The sequence below is a fragment of the Glycine max genome, chromosome 11, assembly GCF_000004515.6.
Source record: "Glycine max cultivar Williams 82 chromosome 11, Glycine_max_v4.0, whole genome shotgun sequence".
In the NCBI taxonomy this organism is placed as follows: Eukaryota; Viridiplantae; Streptophyta; class Magnoliopsida; order Fabales; family Fabaceae; genus Glycine; species Glycine max.
Genome location: NC_038247.2, coordinates 33,574,047 through 33,600,054, shown reverse-complemented (window position 1 = coordinate 33,600,054; position 26,008 = coordinate 33,574,047). Strand labels below are relative to the sequence as shown.

Below are 26,008 nucleotides of genomic sequence, written 5' to 3'. Positions count from 1 at the left end.
TGATGCATTTTAAATAATTTAGGAACCAACTTGCTAATTAAGTCTTTTTTTTTTCTTAAATTTGAGATCATCTAACCGGACGGTGTAAAAACCAGAAGGTGCAAAAGATACGCACGCAAGGAGAGAAAATAAACCATTTACTTAACATTCATTTCTTCGTGTTCGGAACCCCGACTTAACAAGTTCAAAGTTAAATAATCAAATTGCAAGTAGATATCGACCTGGTTATGTACATGTACTGCTGAATTACATGTTCATTGCTACTCTACTTATCCTTCAAGCTTCTCCAAATCGTCTGCAGCCTTGCGTAATGCATAGAGACACATTTTCTTCACCTATAGCATACAAAGAATTTAAAAGGAAGAGGCAATATAAGTTACCATTACTGTGACATGAGAGACCATACGCACAACAATGCAAATGAATCAAATTTCAACACCATTGAACGCCCAGATAATTAGGGTATGATTCATCAATGTGAGATAGATGCCCATGTCATTTTGTAATAATATGACAGGACCTATTGGTTGGTATTTTACTAACAGCTACAATCAAGAACTTAACTATATGACAAAAAAATAAATTACTACCCATGCCACATTAACTTGGTCCTAATGCAGTATGTACTATGTAGTAGAAACAGCTCCTAAACCATGTAGCTTTGTTATTTTACAGCATGTTCTATAAAATCTAGATATCCTTCTATCGAGGTGGACTCATGGTATCCACAAAGCCATACTTATTTGTACTACATTAAAATCATAGTTTAAGTAGCCAGATAGATGGCACAACATGAGGCAAAAAAAAAAGAAAAAGTTTAAAAAAAGAGAGTTCATACAAGAAAAATGTACCAAACAACACACAAGTCCAGAGTGATGCATGATAGAAGAATGCATACCCCAAGTTTGTCTTCCTTTGCTTTATGGTTTTTGGGAAGAGAACGAAATTCCTCAGTCAGACGAATACACTCTTGAATATTTTCAGGAGAGACAAAATCTAGAGCAACCTTAATGCACGACTGCCAAAAAACAACACAATATTAATGTCAATAATATAAAAACTAAAAAAATTAACATGAAAAAGGGGAGAAACGGTATAATTTGCTGTTGATAGGCATGATTTGAAAGACCCGCATTAATTGGCAGCAACACAAAATTGGATCACGACATAAATGCACATTATTTAGAATTAGATACCTTTAAGTTTCTAACTTGATGGGGACACCCGGCAGGTATAAAAACAGCCTCACCAAGGTTTTGTATAAAAGTCCAAGGTTCAACTCCTGTAAAAGGTTCCTCAAATGCATAAATACAAAGATGGTGAAATTCTATCAAGGCCACAAATTAAATATAGATAAAGTACTAACCAAATTCTTCCTTGAGCTTACTTTTATGATAAGAAGTCAGATAAAAAACTTGATCATGAATGGGGTGAAAAACCTATTCCATCAGATGAAGATATAACATAACCAAAATAGTTAAAAACTAGGATTAGATGAATTGCTAGAGTGACTAAAGCACTCAGCAGAGTTATATATATATATATATATATATATATATATATATATATATATATTACATTTAAAGAGAATTAAATATAAAATGCAATTTCCGAAGAAAACACCCAATATATGAATCTGAAATACATACATCCAAACATTTAATACATCTCTTCCCAATAGATGTGTTATGTGTAGTTTCCAACAAACACATTCATCATAGGTAATGAAAATATTCAAATAAAACTAATACTTCAATTGAATCTCAAAATTAAAACTCATATTTGATGACAATTCCCCCTCCCGAAGAAAATTGAATATATATTTTTTTTATTTAAACAAGGCATTAGTATATTGAGATATTGTCAATTATTAATAAAACAAATCAAGAGCAAAGTGGAATTGAAATTTATTTTCCTTTAGTTTATAGAAGAATATATTGATTCAAAAGGTATAACAAGAAAGAAGAAAAAGACTTATTTAATTGAAAAATAATCAAGAATAAAGTATTCAAAATCAAAACCTCACCAACATTATTTTCAAAACTTACGTAATTACCTTCTCCACTTGAGAACAATGGAGATGCCTGAATTCCCTACAATACTTCTTAAGGTATTCCTCAAGCCTGTGCACATCTTGCCTACGAAAAATATCCCAGACAGCACCTCCCTTGGCAAATTCTTGTCCACTATCCATATTTCCAGAGTCCACAGGTTGACTAATATATCCAGCATCCTGCTGTGGCGCCTCATTCATTGAAGTATGCACAACAGAGGAAACAGTGTTAGATTTTTTCACTTCCTCGACATTTTCCTCCTTCCAATCCTTTTTTCCAATTTGTAACTTGCTACTCAAGGCATTTAATTCTGACTTCAAATCTAAATCATGCGATGATTTGACAACAATTTCCCTCTCAATAATTGCATTCCTTTCTTCAGAGTTTATCATTTCACCATTTTCAATTTCAAATGAAATTCCTGATTTTGCTCCTATTTCATTAACAATGTCATCCTGCACTTCATCATTTCTTATTATACAAAGTGAAGAGATAAAATCTTCCTTACCATCTCCAACTTTAATATCCTTAGGGCTGCTCCATTTCTCCTTAGCTTCCACATCCACCATGTTAACATCACACTTACTAAGATCCATCTCATCTTCCTTCATAAGACTTTCCGCATGATTAGCAGTTAAAGCACTTGAAGAATTTAAGCTGATATTTTCATGCAACACTGGAGCATTAACACCTACTAGAACTTCAACTCCAGATGTAGAAGAATTTAATTCTCTATCAGAAGCCATAGCCTTGCCATTTTTCTCAAGAATGCTATCATTTGGTGGTTTAGCAGTAGCATGCTTTCTGCAGGGCCCAACATTTTCCATTTTTGACATTTGGATAAGGGAAGACCAATTAAGAACTGACAAATCATTAGCCTGCACTGAAATATTTTCTTCTAATGTTGATTTGCACTTCACTGCAGAATCAGCAACGTATTTTTGTTTCAACATCTCTATTTTGGTAAGATGTTGAGAACTGAAAGTCACCTCTTCAGTATGTGTCAAAATATTTACCTAGAAAATAATAAAATAAAAAAATCAGATATGTGCAAAAGCTGGAATTAATCTTCTAGTCACAAATGATAATTAAAATAAGTTATTTAAATAACTCACACTATAGATGTATATACTTCACAACAAAACCTACTATATGGCCTACTAAGTACTAACACCATGAATATTATTGGCAAAATGCAGCTAACATTCAGCAGTTCCTTGAACATTCTGCCCATCTTACAAGGTATTTTGGGTATCCTATAGTTGTTGTTGCTATTTGAAGCTTCCAAATGTTGTTTTACTTCATCTGGAGTGATTGGGACTTGTTATTGTATGGTTGCATCCCTGCTGATTTTTCCACATTCCATATTTCTGGTGCCAATTTTATATTATATTACTCTTTCCAGTGGCATCTTTCTGTTCCCATAAAGCATCTTTTTAGAAATGTCTTTCTTTGATGGCAACACAACATTTCAATTAACACATTGGGCTATACATCATTCCAAATTCCAATCACAAACTTGTTGTGTTATCCTTTTAGAAGTGCTCATGTTGCTATTTAGTATCTCCAGCAATGTTTTAGATGTACAGTTTGAAGAGTCCATTACAATTTTTTTTTTAGAGTTTTATAGAGTGAATCACCAATTTAGTACATTTTTCCCATTTCATTAAATTCATGAACCAATTTGACCAATCCCTTACAAAAATTAAGATATTTGAAAAATGATTTGACAAGGAATGCTGCAACATACTCTCTACTCTTTCCAACACACTCTTTACTATTGGATGAAAATCATGTGAAGCCTATTATATGATATGGATCCCGCCCCCTATTTAGTGGGTCCAACACAGATTCACCTGATAATGAAGTGAGTTGAAAAGAGTATATTGCAAGCATTTCTCTTTGGATAAAACTGAGGTGCAGTGGCTTATGCCTTAGGCACTGCAAAATAATTGTATTCATTCTCATCGCAAAAATAAAATGAATTGAAGTCCTATTTAGACTGAATATAACTGGATTTTCAGCCATGATCCTAGGACAAAATCCCATAAAATCAGTGATTTCTGCTTCTAATAAATCAGGAAAATCTGATCTTATTTATTAGGAAATAAACTAGATACAGAAATATCCTTAAATAGCATAATTATTTCTAAGTAATTGCAATAGGATTGGCTTCTTTTCTACAAGTATTTTTTTGTTCTCCAATTAGTATTGGAGTTTCACCTTGGTAATTTGTGACATAAATGTTTGCATTAAAGATCAACATAGGTTATCAAGGTGAAACTTCAATCATAACTGAAGAACAACACCAAAAGCACTGAAAGAACTGCATTTAAGTTTGTCCTTTCCCTTTTGCTCTGCCAAATAAATTAGGGAGCTAGCTAAATTGCCAATCAGACTTGGTGCTTCAAACAAAAAAATTAGGTGATAACTTGTGCCAGGCCTGCCTGATTTCAAGCTTAACTAAAATGGTAAGGATCTAATATAAAAACAGATTGAATTTTGCAATCCATTCCACACATTATGTTTTCTGGTTATTCAGACCTTGCCTCTTTTCATAACTGTACTAGGTAAAATTCAGCAAAAGGGGGGGGGGGGGGGGGGGGGGGGGGGGGGGGGCGGGGCGGGGGTGTTAGAATATTATAATTCCTATTGTTTCAACAATGTTATTACTTATTAGGCTGGGTTTAGCTATTTGTACACTAGTATATGACCTAGAATATTATTATAAATATATGAATTAGGTCAAAATTTAATGTTTATATCATGTATCTTGTCATCGTACTCATTATATCATTATGGAGGCATTTGGTAGGAGATAAGTTTTTAGTTTCCTGGGAATCTTAAATTGGGAATCTTGGTTTCCCATATTTGGTATCTATTTTAAAAAATAACATTCCTAGGAAAGAATGTCTCTCGGGAATGTTTTTTAACTATATTTCCCACAAAATTGTTCCCATGGGAGAGGTGGGAATCTAACTTTCCCAAGTTAAAAAAAAAAGTTTTATTGTGGTAAGAATATCATGTTACTCTTATTATATCATTTAATGTGGTAAATAATTAAAGTTTCTAGTAAAAATACCACGTTACTCTTTGATTGTCAGGAAACTTGTATAAATTTTTTTTTTTTATCAGCAAAGATAAATTATATATATATATATATATATTAAAGAAGTACCAGAGGTACTGATTACAGTGTTAGTCACCATAAATATGGTTCCTCAATCAGGCAGCATAAGTCTGATTGGGAACCAAAATATGGGAAGAAAAAATACAAATGATTTGGTCCCGATGCAACCCCTACTACTGCAAAAAATTATGTTTGAAATTACTGGACCATTGATTGAAATGTATAGTAAAATCCTTCTCCAAATTATGAAACCAAGTCCACATTAAGAAAGTGGCGTCTTCAACCAATTTGTTTCCATCGAAGGTCACTCCGGAGAACAAAATTCTGTTTCGAAGCTGCCAAGTGGACCAAGTGATAGCCAACCACCAATATTGCCACCTCCTATTCCTTCTACCTTCATCCTGCAAAAAGGAGTACTGCATGAACAAATGTTTTGTACTCAATGGCATAGCACCTTTGAAATTTATCCAGGACATTGATTCCCACCATAAAGGTTGGATCTCACTACAGTGGATAAAAAGGTGAGATGCATCCTCCTCCATCCTTCTACAAAAGGGACAATTCATATCCGAAATCTGCACTTGTCTAGCCCGCAAGTTTGATTTTGTGGGTAACCTGTCCCTAAGAAGCCTCCACGCAAAAACCGCTATCTTACTTGGAATCCTAATTTTCCATAACACCTGGAAACATTCCTCTATATTCTCCTCTGCAGCCCCTTCCCATAACACTTCATAAGCACTTTGAGTAGAATAAGTGCCCGACTGATCTGCTATCCATTCCCACCTATCAGCCCCATGATTGAGAATAACTTGACCATCAACTTCAGAGAGGAAAGTGATGGCCAAATCAACTTCACTATCAAACATCAGTCTTCTCCAAATAAAACGCCACTCCCATGTGGAGTTAATATGCTCCCCCACTTGTCCAATTAGCTGCTGCTGCTGGGAAGAAATCAGATATAGCCTAGGATACTTTTCAGCTAGAGATTGATCATGACAAATCCAACTATCCTCCCAAAATTTTACCTTGTCCCCAGCTTCTACCTTCCATTTGATTTGCTGTTGTAAACTTATACCATGGTGAGAGTGCTGAATGGCTCTTTTTAAGTCCCTCCACCAAATTGACTGCAGGTTGGCTCTTCCCTCTTCGAGTAAACCTCTCCAACCCCCATATTTAGCCTCCAAAACTGCAACCCATAGAGACCCTTGGTGTTGCATAAGGTTCCACATCCATTTACCGAGAAGGACCAAATTAAAAGTCTGAATATCTTTGATGCCTAGACCCCCTTTGTGTTTAGAAAGGCACACTTTCTCCCATGATATCCAAGCAATCTTCTTGCTGTCATGTCCCCCTCCCCAAAGAAATCTCCTTTGTAACTTGATTAATTTGTTGATAACTGTTTTTGGTACCCTGAAAAATGAAAAATAATAAATAGGAATAGAGGTAAGTACTGATTGGATAAGTGTCACTCTCCCCCCAAAAGAGATAAACCTCTGCTTCCACCTAGCTAGCCTTCTCTCACATTTTTGAATAATTGGTTCCCACACACGAGCTCGCCTCGGATTAGCCCCAATAGGTATGCCGAGATAGACAAAAGGAAGAACCAGCTGACTACAGTTCAGATAATTTGCTGCCCTTTGCTTCCATTGGTCATTCATTCCAAAAGCACCAAAGCTGCTCTTAGCAAAATTGATTTTTAAACCAGAAACCAATTCAAAAGTTCTTAGGATAGCTTTAATAGCTTTCAGATTATCCATAGAAGCCTCCCCAAAAAAGATAGTGTCATCCGTATATTGCAATAAGCTAATGGACACATCACTGCCTCCAATATTAAAACCTTTGTACAAATTATTCTCCACAGCTGTCCTCATCAAGCCATTCAATGCTTCAGCAACCACATTGAATAAAAATGGAGCTAGAGGGTCTCCTTGTCTAAGACCCCTTTGGGGTATGAATTCCGATGTGGGGCTGCCATTTATCAAGACCGATATTGAGGCAGATTTCAAACAGCCCTCCATCCAGCTTATCCATTTAGAGTTAAATCCTGATCTGTTCAACATATAAATCAAAAACTCCCATGATACCGAATCATAAGCCTTCTTGAAATCAACTTTAAAGATACAGCAAGGTTTGGTACTCCTTTTAGCTTCATCAATCACTTCATTAGCTATAAGAATATTTATGACCAACCAAAAAAGATTTTATTCATCCCTAGAAATCATAATTCCAGAGCATGGAAAAACTTTCCTTACACCAAACACACCTTATGAGTGTGTTGTGGCATGATAGATGGTCAATATTAGAATAATGGAACTCCTATTGTTTTATGAGTGTTCAGCTAGGCTTAAGCTAGTTGTACTACACTACTACATGACTGGTGATCCAAAATATAAATAGAATAAGTGTAGAAGATTGGAGTTATAAGGTTAGTCTAGTGGTGAAGGAAGAAGGGAGGGGTGAGAGGTCGCAGGTTTGACTCCCCCACTAACAAAAAAACTAACAATTAACAACTAACATTTGCCGATAAAAAGAAATTAAGTATAGAAGATTAATGAGTATATCATATATAACACATCATCACATTCATAATTCATAATATTAACAACATTCAGACTCTTGAGCCCTCCCCTCACATGTTCTATCTAAAATCCCATTGTTCTTTGTTATTTCTTTTGGTACATAAAAGTTTAAGGAGTCGGGAGGTTTCTCCATTCACATTTTCCATTTTCCATCCAATCCCTATAATTTCGATAAAAACATATTAAAACGGATGATGAAAGCCTTTTGATTCAAGACAACAAATTGTCCACCATCACGTAGCAATGCAGAATATATGATACTACTACCTTAAATTAATTTGACATCAAATTCTTTCAATATTACATGAGTAGCCTGCACCAGTACCACCTCTGCCTTCATATTTGCATAAGAAAGTAATTCATTTGCTTGCACACACAAGAAACACAGCAACAGATACATCAAAAGATGACCAAGATGCAATGATTGTTATTAGGCAGTGAAGTACAAAGAAGATTAATTCAAAGTACATGAATTGGAAATGGTTCTTGAATAGAGCAAGTAATTTGTTAAAGTACTCTTGATATTGTTATGCGAAAGATAAGTCTTCAACTTTTTCAAATCGGATCAGCTCGATTTGGCTTCGATTTTTTTTTTTTGCACACCCCTACTTGGGAAAATCACACCGCAAGCTAGCCATTGTAGTTGGAGAGCCCAAGGCCTAATAAACCCCACACTACAATCCCATACTTTCAATGTGGAACTCAAGTCTCATACCTTGCAAATTGCAATTGGATACCAAGTCCTAACATCCCACACTTCTCCACAGCCCCGCACCCACGTAGGCTGGTTGTGCACTGCACAACAGAAGTGTGGTGGAAAGCTTTGATATTAATTGATAAGAACCTTGGGAGAACCACACCATGAAAGCTAGGAGTAGTATTTGGAGAGCCTGAGACCTTATAAACTTCACACTAAAATCGCATGCTTCTAATGTGGGACTCAAGTCCCATACCATGCATTTGGATCCCAACAAATTTAAAGGCAACCTACTTTCTTTGTAAAAAGCTTTTTGGGACTTCTACAAGAAATGGGTGAGCCCCACTTTAGAGCAACTTGTGTTGGTTTGATTCAAGGTTTTGGCTAAAGCAAGGATGACAAAATTCTGGCAGTTGCAATATATGATATTCCTTGGTGCATTTAGATAGGGAATAATGCATGCATCTACAAGGGTGTCTCATTAGCCCTTGCATTTATATTTTCTTGGGGATTATTGGGAAAAAATCAAGTCCTACAAGAAATAAGGCCAAGATAGAGTATATAGGAGAGGGGGGGGGGGGGAGGCAACCCTCACCCCATAAGCTAGCTTTTGGAGTAGAGTTAGACTCAAAGTCACATTCTAAGATAGTACCAGAACCTATCCTAAATCCACTAACAAGCCACCCACCATATTATTCACGCACCAATTCCAAAAGTGTTGCACGTGAGGGGGTGTATTTGGAAAAACCCAAGTTCCACATTGGCAAGAGATAAGGCCAAGGTAGAGTATATAAGTGGGGGGCAACCCTCACTCTATGACTCAAACCCACACTCTAAGAGGGACCAGGCTATGTTCTGTTCTCTCTGGTGCTCAGCCCATGAGTTTTTAAAGGATGTTGTCATCTCCAATATGAAAAGGCAATGAACGGATGCAGTGTTCCCAGTCCTCCCCTACTTTCAAATTATCAGTAGTTCAAAATGGAGGTATAAAGTAGAAATGGATATAGATCACAAGAATTGTCAAACGACTTGCAACAAATTCGTGACTACATCAATAATTCTGATAACTAGCTCCCCCTTGGCACATTATATTATTGGCTTGGATGCAAAGCAGTTGTACCTCAACGTCTTCGAGTTTCAACAACACTAGCAGTTCTACTCTACCTAATATCCAGCAGCATGCCCAGAGTTCACAATGAAGCCTTTTGGTAGAAATACAACATAAAATCATTCAGTTCCTATTGCATGGTTACCATTAGGGATCAACTTATATATTTAAATAATTGATAGCCCTCAATACAAACAACTGTTGAGAGAAGGATTGTTATGTGTAGGCATCATGATTATCGCTATGGTTTTAAAAATAAAAATTGGCTTTAAAAGGACCAAATGACAAGTTAGACTCATTGCTACAATTGGAGCCTTGGAGGTGACAGGTGACCCTAAGAAAAAGACCTAACCACAAATTCCTACCATGCCATGCAATGAACTTAAGGCTACCAACCTATATACAAAAGCAACTATCTTTTCTAAAAAGAACAATAAAGTGAATAAACTTTATTAAAAGTGTGTATTCACAACTTCAGATTTTGGTTCATTTGTGGTTAATATAAAACTTCGTACCCCATTGCCCAGAGGCTCTTCGCTATGCGAAGGTATGGGGGAGGGATGTTGTACGCAGCCTTACCCTTGCATATGCAAAGAGGCTGTTTCCGGATTCGAACCCATGACCAACAAGTCACCAAGGCACAACTTTACCGCTGCACCAGGGCTCGCCCTCTCATTTGTGGTTAATATAAACCAAGAAAATATTTTCTAACCAGAGCTCTATTAAATGAATTTTACATACCGCATCTGACATGTCACAATGAAGCTTGGCCACAGAATCTCCATGTCCAAGCTCATCAGCAAAGCCATATGCTATATATGTCTTTGGTCCCAAGTCAGGTTTCAAAGACTTTTCAGGTAGCTTTGTGGCCATGTTAAGAAAACCAGTGCGAGGATGTGTATACTCTTTGTAGGGTAAGGCACTAATAAACTCAATACCATGACGTGGTAACTTCTGCTCAAATAGATTAGATGGAGGCCAATCTTTGAGCTTGAGCATCTCAGGCCAGGAATCACAATGAGCACGACCCTCTGAGTATCCCTTGAAAAATTGATGGATATTTATTTCAACCTGTATGTTCACAAGGCTTGATAAAAATATTGCACATTACCAGTCTAAATTATAATGATAAGCAAACACACATGATGCTTACTAAACCGTTACAGAGACTAGATCTGCTAGGAAACTAAAATTGAAGACTTTTTACTTTGATAATTTAACTGATTTTATTAGAAAAATTTGAAATTTCTAATTCTGGATTTTATATAATGGAAAGAATGACAACCAACCTAACTTCATACATAGTCCTCATTTGTTTCAATTTTTAAGTTAGAAAATCAATTCTTACACTTTCCAATGACAAACACAGTTCCAAAATGAATGCGGTTCAGATTAATTTCTAGGTACACATCTCAATTACATTCAACAGTTCAAAATCAATTCAACCAAATTTCTAAACTAAATGAACACAATCTATTTGTATAGTCATTACAGGGCTACAGCCGCCACAAGTCTTCTCATATTTCAAAGAACAGATCTTTACGATGAGACCTTTTAAATTTAGAAAGTAAGTAGTAAATTCCAAAATCTACAGTATCCTTTTTGTGGGATAAAAGAGTTTATAAGAGAAAAAGGAAAATAAAAAGATAAAAGGATGCAAATTTTTTCTTAAATCAGCAACAAAAATTAAGAATTATTTTCAAGCCAAACAAGAAGGCAGAAGCACTAAAGGGGGAGGGGGAATGTATATGCACAAAAGATCTTTCAAGTTCCCCTCCATATCAAACAACAAAACAAACCTTGAAAAGAATCTGCCTTGCTGTATATATGATGTAAAACATGAAAGTACCCATCCAAAAGACACTAGCTTATTTGGAACTAATTTAATAAAATATACAATATGACTGACCTCACACCAATCTAGGCAGTCAATTGCTTTCACATTCAAATGCTTGGAACCATGATAAGTCAATTCACGCATTGCACGCCACATTACCATTGGCTCCCAGCTCAAGCCAGAGGTTAACTCAAGAGCATTCCTAACAATAACTGGTTCTCCCTTAATCCAGTGGCCCTGAAAATGTTCAAGATCCCCATATTTAACATCACTAGCTGAAGGACAATACAAATAGTTGTCACTTGAACCTTCTCGAGTGGCAGCTTTTCGCAAATTCTCATTGATTGAGCCAATTTCATCATGAGATTTGAAGCAGGAACTACACCATGCAGAAACTGTGGGCTTATCTTCTAGCCCATGTACTTTGATTAATCTTTTCACTTTTTCCCTTAACTTTGAAATCCAATTTTGAGGAAATATGCACTTCAGCTCAAGATATTCATATCCACAACCACCATTATCCTTTGGTGAACAGGGGATCGCACCATTTTTCATAGCCTTCCACAAATGCTCTGGTCTCACAGAGCTCGATTCAAGATAAATGTCTGACGATTCTTTCTTGCATGAGTGCGGATCTAAAGGCTCTCCACCATGTGAATGAGCATTAGAAACAACAACACACTGCTCAACTATTTCCCCTGACAAGAAATTGCAACGAATTTCCCGGCAACAAGTAAGGCAAAGATCATATGAACAACTTGGGCAGCTCCTATGAAAATCAGTAATAGAGGTTTTGCAATTGTTGCTGCAAATGATAGCAATAGCATTGGGTAATTGAACAATGAGGTAAAAACACAGCAGTTCATGATAAGTAAAATAAAATGATTTTGGGAAGAAGCTAACCAATAAATACGTTCATCTTTGGAGCAAACAATTTTCTTAACTTCTACATCTGAAAGCAATAACCCTGCCATTAAAGCAACAAATTAACAGAGATAATGACACTGTATGTAACATAACAATCAGCTAAACTACTATAGATTAAATTAAAAAGCCACAAAATATGCTTGCACATGTACACATTCTATCTCCCCAGTCTCTAAGTTATATATTCTATAAGAGAGCTATTGACAATACAAGAAACTTGGAGTAACAAGACTAGTGTAAATTTGTGGTAGAGATACAATGAATAAATAAAAATACCACACTATCCAGACACCACCACCACCACCCAGGACAACAATCAGTAAAAGTGATCATAACATGACCAATCTTCAATTACTAATAGCAGCTGATGCCAGTCTTGCTGTTATAAAATCAAAAGATCAACATTTCAGGCATCATCAATTACAAAATACACTTCTTTCAATACATGCTTACATCAGCATGCTGTTTTTGTTGCAGTGAAGCTAGGGCCTATATAATTATTGCATACCTTTAGTTTTTGCTTCCATCTCCATTTCCGACTGCTGCTCATGATTAAATTGTTCCAGAAAAGGATACAATGCTCGCACCAAATGCTTCAAATGTCGAATCTTTTCATCTTTATTTTGAGGCACTCCTAAATCTCCAGAATCCTAAAGTACAATCACAGTATACTTGTTGCTCACATAAGAGAAAACACAAAATGAAGAGATGGCATATCCATTTTGCAAGTACTTACCACATATACATCTTTTCTACGTAAACATGATTTGCAATTACAATTGCCTTGACAATATGGACAAGATTTTTCTATTGCCTCCTTGGTCATTTGTGGATACCTATATTTATCAGAAGAGACAAATTTTATAGAGGAAGGAGAAAGAGAAATGCTCCTTTTTCAGTCAAAAAAATTCAATGAGAAATAAAAATCCAGATCACAAGACACATCACATCAAAAAATGGCACATACATTCTAGTTGTTTAAATTGACACATTAGTTGTAATAAAAGCCTCAGTGTCTCCATTGTGCTCAGTTTTCTTTTTCTTTTAGCTTCAACCATACATCATTGCCCAATATCATACTTACATATATTCAGCCTGGGTTTAGTTACACGTTGAAGGAGTGAATAACGAAAAAAAATCAGAAGCTATAAACATAAGCTTCTACATCAATCGTGGTTTCAACGCGATTTTGGTTCTACACAGATGTAGAACCAAACACACATACACGATGTGGCATAAAATACAAGACAAGCCATATAACTCAGAACTCAATGTAGAATACAGATACAAAAAATTACAAGACGATATAAACGCCTCACTCTGTGTTGCTATAATCAGTTCATATTTCACAGACACTGTTCAAAGTTTAATCCTTTAAAGCATATCACACATTTTAGACACACACATACTGCAAATCATAGAAGCGTGCATCCTAGTCCTTTTTTTTCTATCAGAAAATGTTAGTTTGTTAGTTTTGTTAGAAAGGTCAGTTGTTGAGGGATTTGAACCGCGACCTCTCCCCCATCGCTTCACCCTTCCCCAACCACTAGCCAACCTTATATCTCCTTGCATCCTAATCCTATTACCATATTTCAGAATTTCCACGGAAACGACACATACAATACACAGCGTAAACCGAAATCTGAATTCAATTGGAAGTTCTCTCAAGTAGCTTCTGGTGCAAGAAAGCGATGGTTTTAGAAGGCGAAGAGTTTGAAGCGATACCATCTCCGAATGCAAGGAACGCAAAACCGCTTGCGACATTTCCGACAGCGAGCGACGGTCCTATCACTCTTCTGGCACTGGTGACACATCCCAGACTCCGAAACAGAGATTTTTGGCTTCGCAGCGTTGGACTTGGACGAAGAAGAAAACGACTTCGTCTTCGTCGTTTTGAGCGGTTTTTCGTCGTCGATTTCGAGACATTCATCCAATCGCATAAGCGTTTGCTTGATCTTCTCTCTGCTCCTGGCTTTCCTGTCGAGTAGTAATAGCTCCACTTGCTCCTTCGGAGATTCGAGTTTCAGCTTCTTCTTGTGTTTGCCTTTCTCCGGAACAGTTGCTTCTTCTTCGTCTCGTTCTCGAAGCCTCTTCGCATTGTCTCTTTGCGCTGAAGCGGAAGCAGAAGAAGTAGAAGGAGGCTTAGGTTTTTTGTTGTTCTTATTGGCTCGTAAGGCAAGGAAATGGTCCTCGCAGTAGGGCTGGTCGTGAATCCGCCAGTGTTTGCACCGCCATGTGTGGCCGCCGGTACGGCGGCAACGGAGGTCGTCCGGCGGTTCTATTACGGGGGGTTTCTTCCTCTCACTAGTCTCTGCCATCACTCTCACCACTTTTCTCTGTTAATGTTTTATAATTACAGAAATGTGTTGCCTTTTTGAGTAATGGAATAAATAACCTATTTTGGTACTTAAGAACAATAAATACGGGTTGTGTAATAACTTTATTTTTATTTGTCTATGTATCGATAGCTTTTTTTATTGGCATTTAATTAATTCTCTCTCGTCATATTAGTTTATTTTGGAATAAAACCATGTTTAGTTGTGACTTTATGACTTATGTATACATTAAGATTAAATTCCAGATTTAGGAACCCATGTGCGAAATAATTTTTACTACTAAATAAAAGAGATTTAATAATAATGAAAGAGTTTGTTTTGTTTAATTTCTGTATAAGAAAAAAAGTGAAGAGACTTGGTTTAGTGAAAAGGATTAATTTCTCCTAAATTAACGATGAATCAATATTTGAATTTTTAGTTAGAAAAGTTATTATTTTTTATATATAGGAAAGTGATTTTTTTTTAATATTATAGGAAAGTGATTATATTTAGTGCTTAGTCATTTTCTAAACATAATGGTCTTTAAAACAAAATATCTATAAAAAACAACAAAAATATTCTGAAATTATAGGAAATATATTTTTAATTATTTTCTATAAAAATTAATAAATTTATCATATTATATAATAACAATTTATGAATAAATTACTATAATATAAAAAATATTGACATTGTTAATCCACAGACTATTTTATCTTTTTTATACATTTTTCATGTAAAATTACATTGTTAACCAACCAATATTAAATTTGACTTTTAATATAGATACTGTAAAATTCGGCAACTTCCAATAATGAGAGCTGTAATTATATGATATTGTAAAAAAATATATTTATACTATCTATATATACACTATATATTCATATTAAAATATTTTCCAATCAATTTATATTATCCTTAAAACAACAATAATGTATTTCTTTTATTAGTAGAATGGAATTTACAAACATGAAGATTTCTCAAAAAGGCTAAATTTGATAAAATTAGTTAAAAAATGAGTTATAAACTGAAAATTGATAATTAGAAGTTAGACAGCTAACATATTAAACTAAAAGTGTTCAGGAAAATTAACTCTCGAAATCATTAAAAAGTATAAAATGATTAAAAAAATAAAATCGTGATTTTTATAAATTTACATTTTTTAAAAGAAATTGCAAATTTTTTTTTTATAAATTTACTTGTTAATATAAAAAATGTATTGGAAAATACTATATGTTGTTAGTGTATATTTTGCTTTGCTGTAAATTTGATATTGTGCAAAATTATTAGTAACTTAGTAGTATTTTTAAGAGGAACATCCTCAATTTTAACAACTCTTACAGAGTAACTTATTCAATATGCTGTCATCTTCAATTACCACGTGTTATTCTTATTAATAAATTAATTAACAAATGTTATTACTTGGACCATTTGTTGGACCATTAAAAAATACTAGTTCGAGGAAAGGACATAAATTCAGATATTCTTTTTATTTTTTTATTACGATTGTTGAGAGAGTTTTAACTTTTAAGTAACTATTTTAACTTGAGTGTGTATAGAAAGGACGTGTTCAAAGCACGATAATAATACTATTTACTGTCGTTTTGTATGCTTCTAGTGGTTGGTGAAAGGTACACCTAAACATTGATTAGGGAGACAAAGAGTGATAGAAAGGGAAGAGTGAGAAACTGAAAAGAAGATGCCTAATTTTATTTTTTTTAAGGGAGAAAATGCATAATAATGTTGAGTAAACTGATTTTGGGAAATTCAAAATTGGCAAGAAATTAATTGACACATTTTATTTTTCTTTATCTTAATTTTCTCTTTTAATCATATCACATCACATAACTAATAATAGTTTTTTTTCTTCTCTCTTACTGTTCCTCTTTAAAAGTGTTTAAAAAACTTTTTTTTTCAACAATGTTTGCAGCTACCATTTTAGCCTGCCACTATGAATGGAAGCCAATAAAGCTTCTCTTTGATGCTTGTGTCTTTGAGCATATGCTTGCTTGTAAAGCAAGTCATCGGTGTATCTTGTGATTTTTCAATATTCTACTTGTAGAAAAAGGTGGTGAAATTGAATGCTACACTTTAGTTGAAATGAGATGGAGAAAAGAAAGAGTATTCAACATGCAAAATAGGATAGGAAAGTGTGAAACAGTGTTGCAATTCCTCTAAATGGCTAAAAGATCAATGTTAAAAGTCCACTTTCAAATATTTTAGATTTGATACTTCAAAAAAATATGAATCATTTGATCGAAAATTAACTAACAATAATGAGTAAAGATAAAGAGTTTCCATCAAATCCAACATTTAGTATGAGTTAATTAAGGACCCCAAAGAGCCTATGGGCCTAAGGCCCGGCATGATGAAATCCTATATTTCTCCTCACATGTTACAAAAGGTACCATTAACACCACCCCTCCTCACACATAACTAAGGCATTATTGGCATCAACTTATTAAAAATTTTACAAGCATTGAAAATTACTCCATGATTTGTCACATCATAGGTGGAAATATGAAGTTATTTAAGTATTGTTGTCAAGTGTTGAAAACTTCAAAGTTTATGTTTGAGATGTTGAAAATCGAAACCCATGACCGGTCGCAAAAAGAAAAGGTTAAAAAAATGTATAAGTGCAAAAAAGAAGAAAATGTACTGCCTTCAAGAAAGACATGAATTCGAGATAAAGATTCGAGTAAGAAAGAAGCTACAATGATTATTAAGAGTCACTTGAATCAATATAGATGTTAATATTTCAACAAGTTTTAGTCATTAACACATGTTTGCATCAGATTTTTTAACCATTAAGGAAAAAAGTTATAAATTAGACAACTGTATTGTTTTTTTTATAATATAAATTGGACAATTGTATTCCAATGATTATTTTGAAACACTTGTATATAAACACTCCATAACATCTAACATATAAATGACTTCTATTAGCACCACAAAAAATGTGAGATCCGTTAGAGGACACACTCGTTAAATAGGCATTACCGGTCATGTCATTCACGCTTTGTTTAATTCACCTGATTTTTTAGTTCATGCTAAGCTTTAAGAGACTCCAATGAATGTGTTTTCTGGTGTGAACATTTGTTGTGGATCGTTCAGTCAAGAATCAACCCAAGGTTGACCAAATGAGAAAGAGAGCTTCCATCAAGTTGTTCAAAAGAGTATTGCTAACATTTATTCTCTCTATCTTAAAATAATTGTTGTTATTCTAAGTTGTTTTACACAGATTAAAAAAATAATCAATAAATAAAGAGAATTATAATTTTACAAAATTTTGCACGCCAATTATAATAGGATGAAAAAGTTTTTTTTTTTTTTACAGAACATGCATTTACTATTCTCTATTTATTGTTGTTCTAAAACAACTCCAATGAGAGTTGTCTTGCTAACACACACAATAATAGAAATTTGGTGAAATTTCTCTTCCCATTAGAGAGCAACTTGGTAGGTCATATTTCAAAAGAGAGTTGTCACAACACCAATTTATCTTACTGCATAGTGGGTGCGTTTGCATTATATTTTATTAAATAAATAAAGAGGCATGACTCTAAAAAGAAAAACAACACCAATTTATCTTACTGCATAGTGGGTGCATTTGCATTATATTTTATTAAATAAATAAAGAAGCATGACTCTAAAAAGAAAAAAAAAAGATATATTGTGAGTCCATTTGAGAAATTTTAGTGATTTTTTATTGGAGTAAAAAATTTGATTGAATTGTTTAAAATAAAAAAAATGTGATAAAACATTGGATCAATTTGTTTAAACTTATTTGTTAAAAAATATTCATTTTAATAAAATAAATATTTTTTTATTTTTCCAATGTATTTGTCTAAAATATTTTTGCTTTAAAAAATAATTTTCTAAAATACATTTATATGAAAATACTACTGTTGAAGAGAAATTTTGATGGATTGTTTGGTTGGAGATGCTCTCACCAACTTCCCAATTGACGTAGTACGTCCATAAAAAATGATGATTTGTTTAGGCACTAGTATTTGGTAGTTATACTCTATTTTTCAAGACCGTGAAAGAAATGACATAGAACCTTAAAATACTACTAGTGTCTAGTAGTATTTGATCAAATTCACAATAAAATAAGACAAAAAGTAACAGAGATCCATTAGACAAATTGTTTCGAACATTCCCTTGTGAATGAATGGATCTTCTCTATCTTTGCACACACGCTGTCCAAGGTTAACTCAAGGGACACAATTCTTAGTGCCTATAATATGGCCAAGTCCAACAGCCAAGACTAGCAATAGCTTTTAATTGCTTTCCTTAAAAAAATAGCTTTTAATTGCATTGCACTTCTCCCATGGTTACTAATGTTTTAGTCCATTCTGGCACTGATATACTATTCAATTCCCACCAAATAGATCAATTTAATAAATAGTAGTACTAAGTAACTTAGTACCGAAAAAGTAACTTGGTTTCGAAAAAAAAATAAGTAACTTTGGAAACCCCAATAGAAGCCGACATAACTTCCCACCTTCCAAAACCCCAAAGCCACCCAACGGTGGTTTTGCCTGTTTTTCTGCCTTTTGTTGCCTTGCCAAATACTCATAAAATATGTAGTATTTTATTTTTATAATAAGCAAGAAAATGTCTGTGTCTAACAAGTCGTAGGTTTGAATCCTCACTCATTATTTTAATAAAATAAATGTAAGTATCTTTGTAAATATTTTTTAAAAGTAAAGGTCTTTTCTGCCTTAGACTAGAAGGGTTTTTCTTCTTCCTAAATATTAAAAATTTTATTGATCAATATTCTAAAAGTACTAATTAACAATTTTTCTTACATTAATACTATATTAATACAGTATTATGTACATAAATCAAGTATACTTAATTTTATCTTATATAGGAGTAATATGAATTATGAAATCTTGAGTTTAAGTAAATGATTTTATCAAATCTTAGACCAATAAAAACAAAAAAATAAATGATGTAATGGACATAACATTAATGATGATATCATTTTAGTCAAATAAAAACAAAGATAAAACGAAAACTTTACTTCCATCACCTCAGCCTTTTGAGTCATCAATATTTTATCATAGCTAGTAGGGAGTGGTAGACATAGTCAGAGAGAGAGAGAGAGAGAGAAAGAGAGAGGGAGTTTAGGATATGATGGAAGAATGGAATGCACCTGACAGGTACTAATAACAAGTAAAAAAAGCCATGAAATGATGTTTTTGAAGGGGAAAGAAGCATTATGGAAGAACACGCAAAGGAAGAGTTGAAGCTGCTTGAAGCTCAATATCCCAACCAACATGAACATCTAAAGAATGAGCTTAGGTCATTCATCTTTCAACTCCAGACCAATCACCAGGATTCTGAACAGCTTCCAGAAAACAATAACTTCAGCACTCACCTTGCTTTCTTTGATACAGAAGGTTTTTCTTTACTTTTTTCTTCTTTCTTTTATTTTGTCATGCAAAGAGTTTTTCTTTTTTTGAAAAATGTTAATAGTTAGTATGGTTAGTTTTTGTTTACAAGAGTTTTCTTTTTTCTTCATTCAACATTATGTCTCTTGTTTCTCATGTTAAGAGCTATATATGGTTTTGAGATGTTTTGTCATTCATTTGAAACAGAATCCACCAGCTTAGGGGAGCAACGGAAGAGGAGTGACTATGATTTGGAACTTGCTTTGGCAGACAGATTAGTGATAGAGAAGATTGGTGGAAGTTCTGAGCTTGAAACTCCTAAGAGTGTTGTGGTGAAGCATTTCTCAAGCAGGAAGAACAACAAGAGGAAAGATAGGGTCGATTTGGTTCTTGAGAGGGCACAAGTTTGTCTCAAAAAAATTAAACACTTGAAGACATTCTTATTGTCTCCACCTCCTGAAATTTGAACGTAAATGTCATGTGTGTTTAGAAAGTAAAAATTGACATTTTTTGTTACTATGCCATGGTGCTTTGTTTTGTTTGGATTGATTGAACCTGGAATAGGTTGATACTTGATAGCATAGCCGTTATCGGTTTTGTGAAGCAAGGGTATTAGATTAGCACAAAATGACTTACAAGATTCTCTTGTTAGCTGTTTTATGGTCTGTTCGATAGACTGAAAAGAAATATAAATGAGTTATGAGATAAAAATTTTGAATTAAAATATAAATTTTAATTCATTTTACTGTTTATTTCACTTATTTCAGGTTCTCTTAACAAAGCTGTCCAGAAACAAAACTGTCAATTTTGTGTGGTACACAACAAAGGTACAATCTTGAATAAGGGTACAACGGGTGCATATCCATGTAGCAGTACACTTTATAAAAAAGAAAGAAACATTTTTTACTCTTTTTGGCTAGACCATTTTGAATTGAAGAATCAGAAAGGCCAAAATTGTGACTCTGAATATGAATATTCAAATAATGACCCTGCATATTTTTCAATTTACTAAAAAGTGTTAACATGGTACATAGAAATTGATTGGGACATATGATCTCGGACTATGTAGTAACTTTTCTTGCACCTTGATAATAGTTGGATTATGGTAACGTTATTTGCATGTCAAAACATGTTGCATTATTTGTTACAGTAAACAATCTTTTATTTCCGATGTTAATAGAATCCAAAAGTTCTGTTACAGTTAGCTTTTCAGATATATGAATCTATTACGTGAGTTATCTTTTGGGTAGAAACTATTAAGAGTTATACTTGTGTATATGTTAAAGTCAGTTTCAAATTGGAGTTATGGCTAAAAGTGCCTGAAAAGTTGAGAGCTGTGACTTTAACTTACTAGAAGGATCAACTTTTCTTTATACTCTGATGTCAAAAGTTTCTTTGATTAAAAAGAAGTTAGTTACACCAAAATGCAAAACGGCATAAATTCAACTATGAATGAATTATATCAATAGAACATAAACGAATGAACTGCATTGGGCCAGATTAGCAGCGGTGTTGCTTGCTTTTTCTGAGATGCTTGTTTCTGCAAAAGTTCACCAAGGCACCGCGAAAAACATGATAAGTATATAGTAAAAGAAGATGGACACTCTCTCTTGACACCTTTTTGTGATTGATTGAAATTTGTTAAAAATTACAAATTTTAATGAATCTCATGTTTAAATTAGAAAATAGAATCATCTACAAATTTGTGACTTTCAATAAATTTCAGTCAATCACAATGAGAGCGTCAGAAAGAGAGTGTAGCAGACATTCCTCGTAAAAGAATGATTAATCACCTACATTTGAATAAGAAGTTTACAACGCACCTTAATATCAATGAGAAATATGAACTTTCAGGTTTCAGCCACGAAAATGAGCTCAAATAGCAATATGCCAATATCAATGCCCTCAACAGTTCATTCCAACCAGCTACCACTTTCAAGGACCTAACTTCTCTAGACATCATTAAAACCGAAGTTAATGAATTCACCATTGACCTGCTGTTCAACCTCAAAGTGGGAAGATGAACTAGTGTTTAGTAATCTCAACGTCTCGTAAGCAAGTTCCAATCCTTGTTTACAAATGCCTATCTTTCCTGGACTAATGCCAAATCATCATTCTCCTTCAATTAGAGCAAAACAAGAAAATGAAGTAAGACAGATGCTTCTTACAAGACAGAATTTCTTTTGAAAATAACCTAATTTCTCATTTTAAATAAGTGAATGAAATGGAATATAGTCGAAGAGGGATAGAAGACCTGACAACACATTAACAGAAATCTTGGGTTTTGATAGTCCAATGACTTAAATCACGATTCAACATAGCCAATACCTGCCAAATGGAATATGGTTTTGTTTTTGTTTCTTGTTGGCATGCTATAAGGCTCGTTTTATGCCACTCTGGGAAGAAGTCACTATAATTTAGGTGCCATAACGGGGAACTCTATTTCCAGAAAAATAAGTATTAAATTCAGTTTTCTTCTTTTTATATTATTTAGGTAACTTGAAGATCAGGTTATGAATTTATACCGATAAAATAAATCAATAAATAATAGTTAAAAAAAACTTAGATTTGCATTAGAATTATATATATGATGGAGAAAGAAAGATAGCTCTAGCATGATAATTATGTCAAGTATAGGAAGGATTGCACCACTATGGAGCATATTTGTTATGATATAATCACTGATCGAATAATATGTTTTGACAGAGTGTTCATTGGTTGAGCCATTCAAGAAAAGTGTTGTTAAAGGAATGCATAGAAAACAAGGAATTTGTATTCTTTATGGTTTCTGTAGCAAAGCTTTTGTGGTAAGCAGGGAACCATAGTTTAGCATCTTCCAATGTAATAAAAAATCAGCTACAGTTTCACAGAACGTTTTAAGAACAAGCAGAAACAAAGTAACATAATGGAGTTAATTCAGCCATTCTAGTACAGAGGAGAGCTTCTCACGAATAATTAGGAGGTCTTCCTATATATCAAACTGATTTGTGCAGAGCATTAAATCAAGTTAGAGTCAAAGCCATTACTATCCTTGCATTTGAAGTCACTTGTATGCCGAAAGCAGCACACAAGAAAATTAAGCAACCCTAGACATGGAAAAGCAAATAACAAGACACATTAACAAAGCTGTAATGCTTAAAGTCAAGATGGTAAAGAATCGTGGCTTTGCTGGTTTTCCTCTTGTCCAGTCTCATTGCAGCCGCTTGTATCCTGGAACTTTGAATTAACAGCTGGCAGACCCCGACGTCCTAAAACAACAAGATCAAGTAGCCTTCTTCTTGCATCATAGATGGGATTTGGTTCGATCAAACACCCTCGTTCATAAGCTTCCCTCAAAAAAACAGTATGCCTTTTACCCTTAGTAGACAAATAGAAGATCCCTGGGTGGTCCAGGAATAGATCCCTTATATTTAAATCAATCCCAAACCAATTTCTAAACTGGCTGATTTTCTCAACTTCCACCATCTTCTCCACCGTCAAACTCAGGAACTCGTGAACAATCGACACTGCTCGCTTCTCCAAAGCCATCATTCCAGCCTTAGACTTCTTCTTCTCACCCACCACTTCATAAGGCCCCACATACGGCAACCTTTGCCATTCCTTCACCTTGGCCTTGAAATTCTTGGTCAACCTCATCCCCGGAGGGTACCCTTGTTTGAAATTGAACTGCATTTCCATCCTATCAACACTGCAGTCCTCCTTGCAGCACTCAACAACCCTCCAATCCTCAACAGCTGCCCTAAAACCATTGTTGCAAGCACCATCAACCAGCTTCAACAAATGAGTATTTGGTTCATGCGCCTCAAACAGCTGAAAAACACCAGAATTAGCAGATATAACCGAGTCCTCGAAGTCATCAGGCAGCCCAAGCTCCTTCCAAACCTTAAAAACAGCTCTAAGAGGCACCATTCTGGATGCAGACATTGACAGTATCCGAACAAGTCTTCCAACAACATCAGGCAAAGAAGCATTGATGGCCACTGCTTCCTGCCGTGAAACATCAAGAGCAGCATCAGTTAACCTGCAAAAGGGCTTCAACTTGGAAGGGTCATAGTAAATGTGGAAGATGTGAGGAAACTTGCGGAGGAAGGCAGTGGCGCCACGGTTCAGGTGGAGCTTCTGGGAGAGCTTGGAGAGGAAATCAATGGAGACTGATGGATTCTTTGGGTTTGCAAGGATGAGGTCTTGAACGGCAATGACTTTGACAAGGTTCTTGTAGTTGTCCATGAGTTTCTCAAACGTGGGGTCTCGAAATCTTGTTGCTACATACTGCGCAGACGTAGTTTTGGATCGAAGACACATGGAAAAACGAGTTGGGTGCCCTTGTTTGCCCACAAACTTCGCACCCATTAGTGTCAACAACCCCTTTTTTATGCAAACTCGGTTTGACATTTCGTCGAACACCTTAGACTCAATTATTGATCAAACCCAACGCAACCTTCGGAGCATAGAAAATGATGTTCCCCTTTCTAATCAGTTACCCGATTCTCCATCCGATTACATGAAATCGGTGGCGAGGTACGGTGAGGATACGAAGGTTGTGGTGCAAAAGTTGCAGGCTTTGCTATCGGAGAGTTTTGGTGCAAAATGAGTTTGGTTTACTTTATTTAGTAGTAGGATTTTACCTCTAAAATACTATTAACATACTTTTTGACACATAACTTTTACATTAAAATTGATTGAAAATTATAAATTTTTGCTTCTTTTCTTCTTATTGTTGTATAATTTTTAAGGCTTAATATATTTTTAATCTTTAATAAATGTCTAAGTTTTGTTTTTTTTCCTACAAACTTTGTTAGTACTTGTAAATTTAAAGTCTTATTTTTATTCCTAAATATATTTAGGTAGTCCTTTAAATAGTAAAATAAAGTAATTTAGATAACATTTAAGGAAAAAAAATATAATTTTAAACTTATCAGGACCGACAATAACAAAAATTATTAAAAACTAAAATAAAATTTGATCATTTATCAATAATTAAAAATATATTTAAGTCTAATTTTAACTAATATTAAAGATTTTTCTTAATATCATCACTTTATAATTTTAATGTTATAAAGGATAATTTTTTTTATTTAGCTAGTGAGATTTGACTTTGGAAATAATATTGTAGTATTCAAGTGTTATTTTTAGTTTTTGGCAAAATATTTATTCTCCTTTATAACTTTATTGTAAAATAATAATATTTTTTATTCTTTTAGACAAATATTATATTTCCTTTTTTATTATTTTCATCATGGAGAAAAAATATTTGAGTATTATTTATTTTTATTTTAAATACTTTCTCTCGTATAATTTGTTTATTGCTATTTAATTTTAAATGATTACATTTGTAATCATATGACTTTATTATTCTTTGAAATTAAAAGTTACGATATATATAAAAAGATTTATAATAATTCACATAGCTGCTAACTAAATTGTCTTGGTAGATGTGAGAAATGTTATGATCAAATATTGATGTAATTAAGAATTCGAAATATATATAATTAAAAAATTATAAAGTTAATACATATATATTATTGAATGAATTTAAATTTTTTATATATAGTTGGTCCCTTATATATTTAGTTCAATACATTATTGTAAATTCTATGTGTAGTTTAGTCTCCCATAATCAAAACTGTCTTTGTTTTTGGCTAATTTTTTTAGTAAAAATTAATGTTAATTTATATGAGTTGAATCTTAAAAACTGTCAAGTTAGAGTTGGCGTCAAGACTCTAGGAGGTTAGAAAAATACTTATAACTCACCTACCAACAACAAGCTAATTTTCATATTAACAAAATTCGAATTCACGTCCCTCTATCCATTAAAGATCGTCATATGCTAGCTTTACTAGGTGCAGAAAAAACTAACAATATTTGTCATTATATTATTACAATTAAACATATAAAATAGATAGTAATAAATATGCTACTTTGTGAATAAGAAATAGAGGCTGAATAATAAATAGCTAGA

At 33.9% G+C, this 26,008-nt stretch overlaps 3 protein-coding genes across 7 annotated transcripts; 1 reads left to right on the top strand and 2 right to left on the bottom strand.

The window, feature by feature from the left end:
- Positions 1–190: 190 nt before the first annotated feature.
- On the bottom strand, positions 191–14,718 carry LOC100808936 (lysine-specific demethylase JMJ25). Of its 5 annotated transcripts, none has more exons than XM_003537334.4 (11): positions 14,058–14,718; positions 13,069–13,168; positions 12,841–12,982; positions 12,309–12,372; positions 11,478–12,210; positions 10,310–10,639; positions 2,057–3,070; positions 1,367–1,439; positions 1,197–1,282; positions 899–1,018; positions 191–335 (listed from the first exon to the last, which is right to left on the bottom strand). In XM_003537334.4, exons 1-11 carry the CDS (start codon positions 14,648–14,650, stop codon positions 270–272), a joined length of 3,321 nt encoding a protein of 1,106 aa, XP_003537382.1. In that variant the 5' UTR covers positions 14,651–14,718; the 3' UTR covers positions 191–269. The 5 variants fall into 5 exon arrangements, 4 of the variants coding, with proteins under 4 accessions (XP_003537382.1, XP_006591280.1, XP_014619662.1 ...); XM_006591217.3 differs by having other exon boundaries at positions 1,388–1,439; XM_014764176.2 differs by lacking the exon at positions 10,310–10,639.
- Positions 14,719–19,593: 4,875 nt separating this feature from the next.
- Positions 19,594–21,132, top strand: LOC102659448 (uncharacterized). Its single transcript, XM_006591216.4, has 2 exons — positions 19,594–20,058; positions 20,257–21,132. Exons 1-2 carry the CDS (start codon positions 19,878–19,880, stop codon positions 20,514–20,516), a joined length of 441 nt encoding a protein of 146 aa, XP_006591279.1. The 5' UTR covers positions 19,594–19,877; the 3' UTR covers positions 20,517–21,132.
- A 1,791-nt stretch (positions 21,133–22,923) lies between these two features.
- Positions 22,924–24,662, bottom strand: LOC100808404 (protein ROOT PRIMORDIUM DEFECTIVE 1). Its single transcript, XM_003537333.5, has one exon. The coding sequence runs from the start codon at positions 24,439–24,441 to the stop codon at positions 23,191–23,193; it is 1,251 nt and encodes a 416-aa protein (XP_003537381.2). The 5' UTR covers positions 24,442–24,662; the 3' UTR covers positions 22,924–23,190.
- Between the last annotated feature and the right edge of the window lie 1,346 nt (positions 24,663–26,008).

What these genes read in the sequence shown, in the direction of transcription:
- LOC100808936 (XM_003537334.4), bottom strand. Translation starts at nt 14,650, where the DNA reads ATGGCAGAGACTAGTGAGAGGAAGAAACCCCCCGTAATAGAACCGCCG. An exon ending in ATTGTGACATGTCAGATGCG is followed by an intron (nt 3,071 to 10,309) that starts GTATGTAAAATT and finishes ATTATTTTCTAG; the next exon opens with GTAAATATTTTGACACATAC. An exon ending in ATCAAGTTAGAAACTTAAAG is followed by an intron (nt 1,019 to 1,196) that starts GTATCTAATTCT and finishes GTTTTTTGGCAG; the next exon opens with TCGTGCATTAAGGTTGCTCT.
- LOC102659448 (XM_006591216.4), top strand. Translation starts at nt 19,878, where the DNA reads ATGGAAGAACACGCAAAGGAAGAGTTGAAGCTGCTTGAAGCTCAATAT. An exon ending in TGCTTTCTTTGATACAGAAG is followed by an intron (nt 20,059 to 20,256) that starts GTTTTTCTTTAC and finishes CATTTGAAACAG; the next exon opens with AATCCACCAGCTTAGGGGAG.
- LOC100808404 (XM_003537333.5), bottom strand. Translation starts at nt 24,441, where the DNA reads ATGTCAAACCGAGTTTGCATAAAAAAGGGGTTGTTGACACTAATGGGT.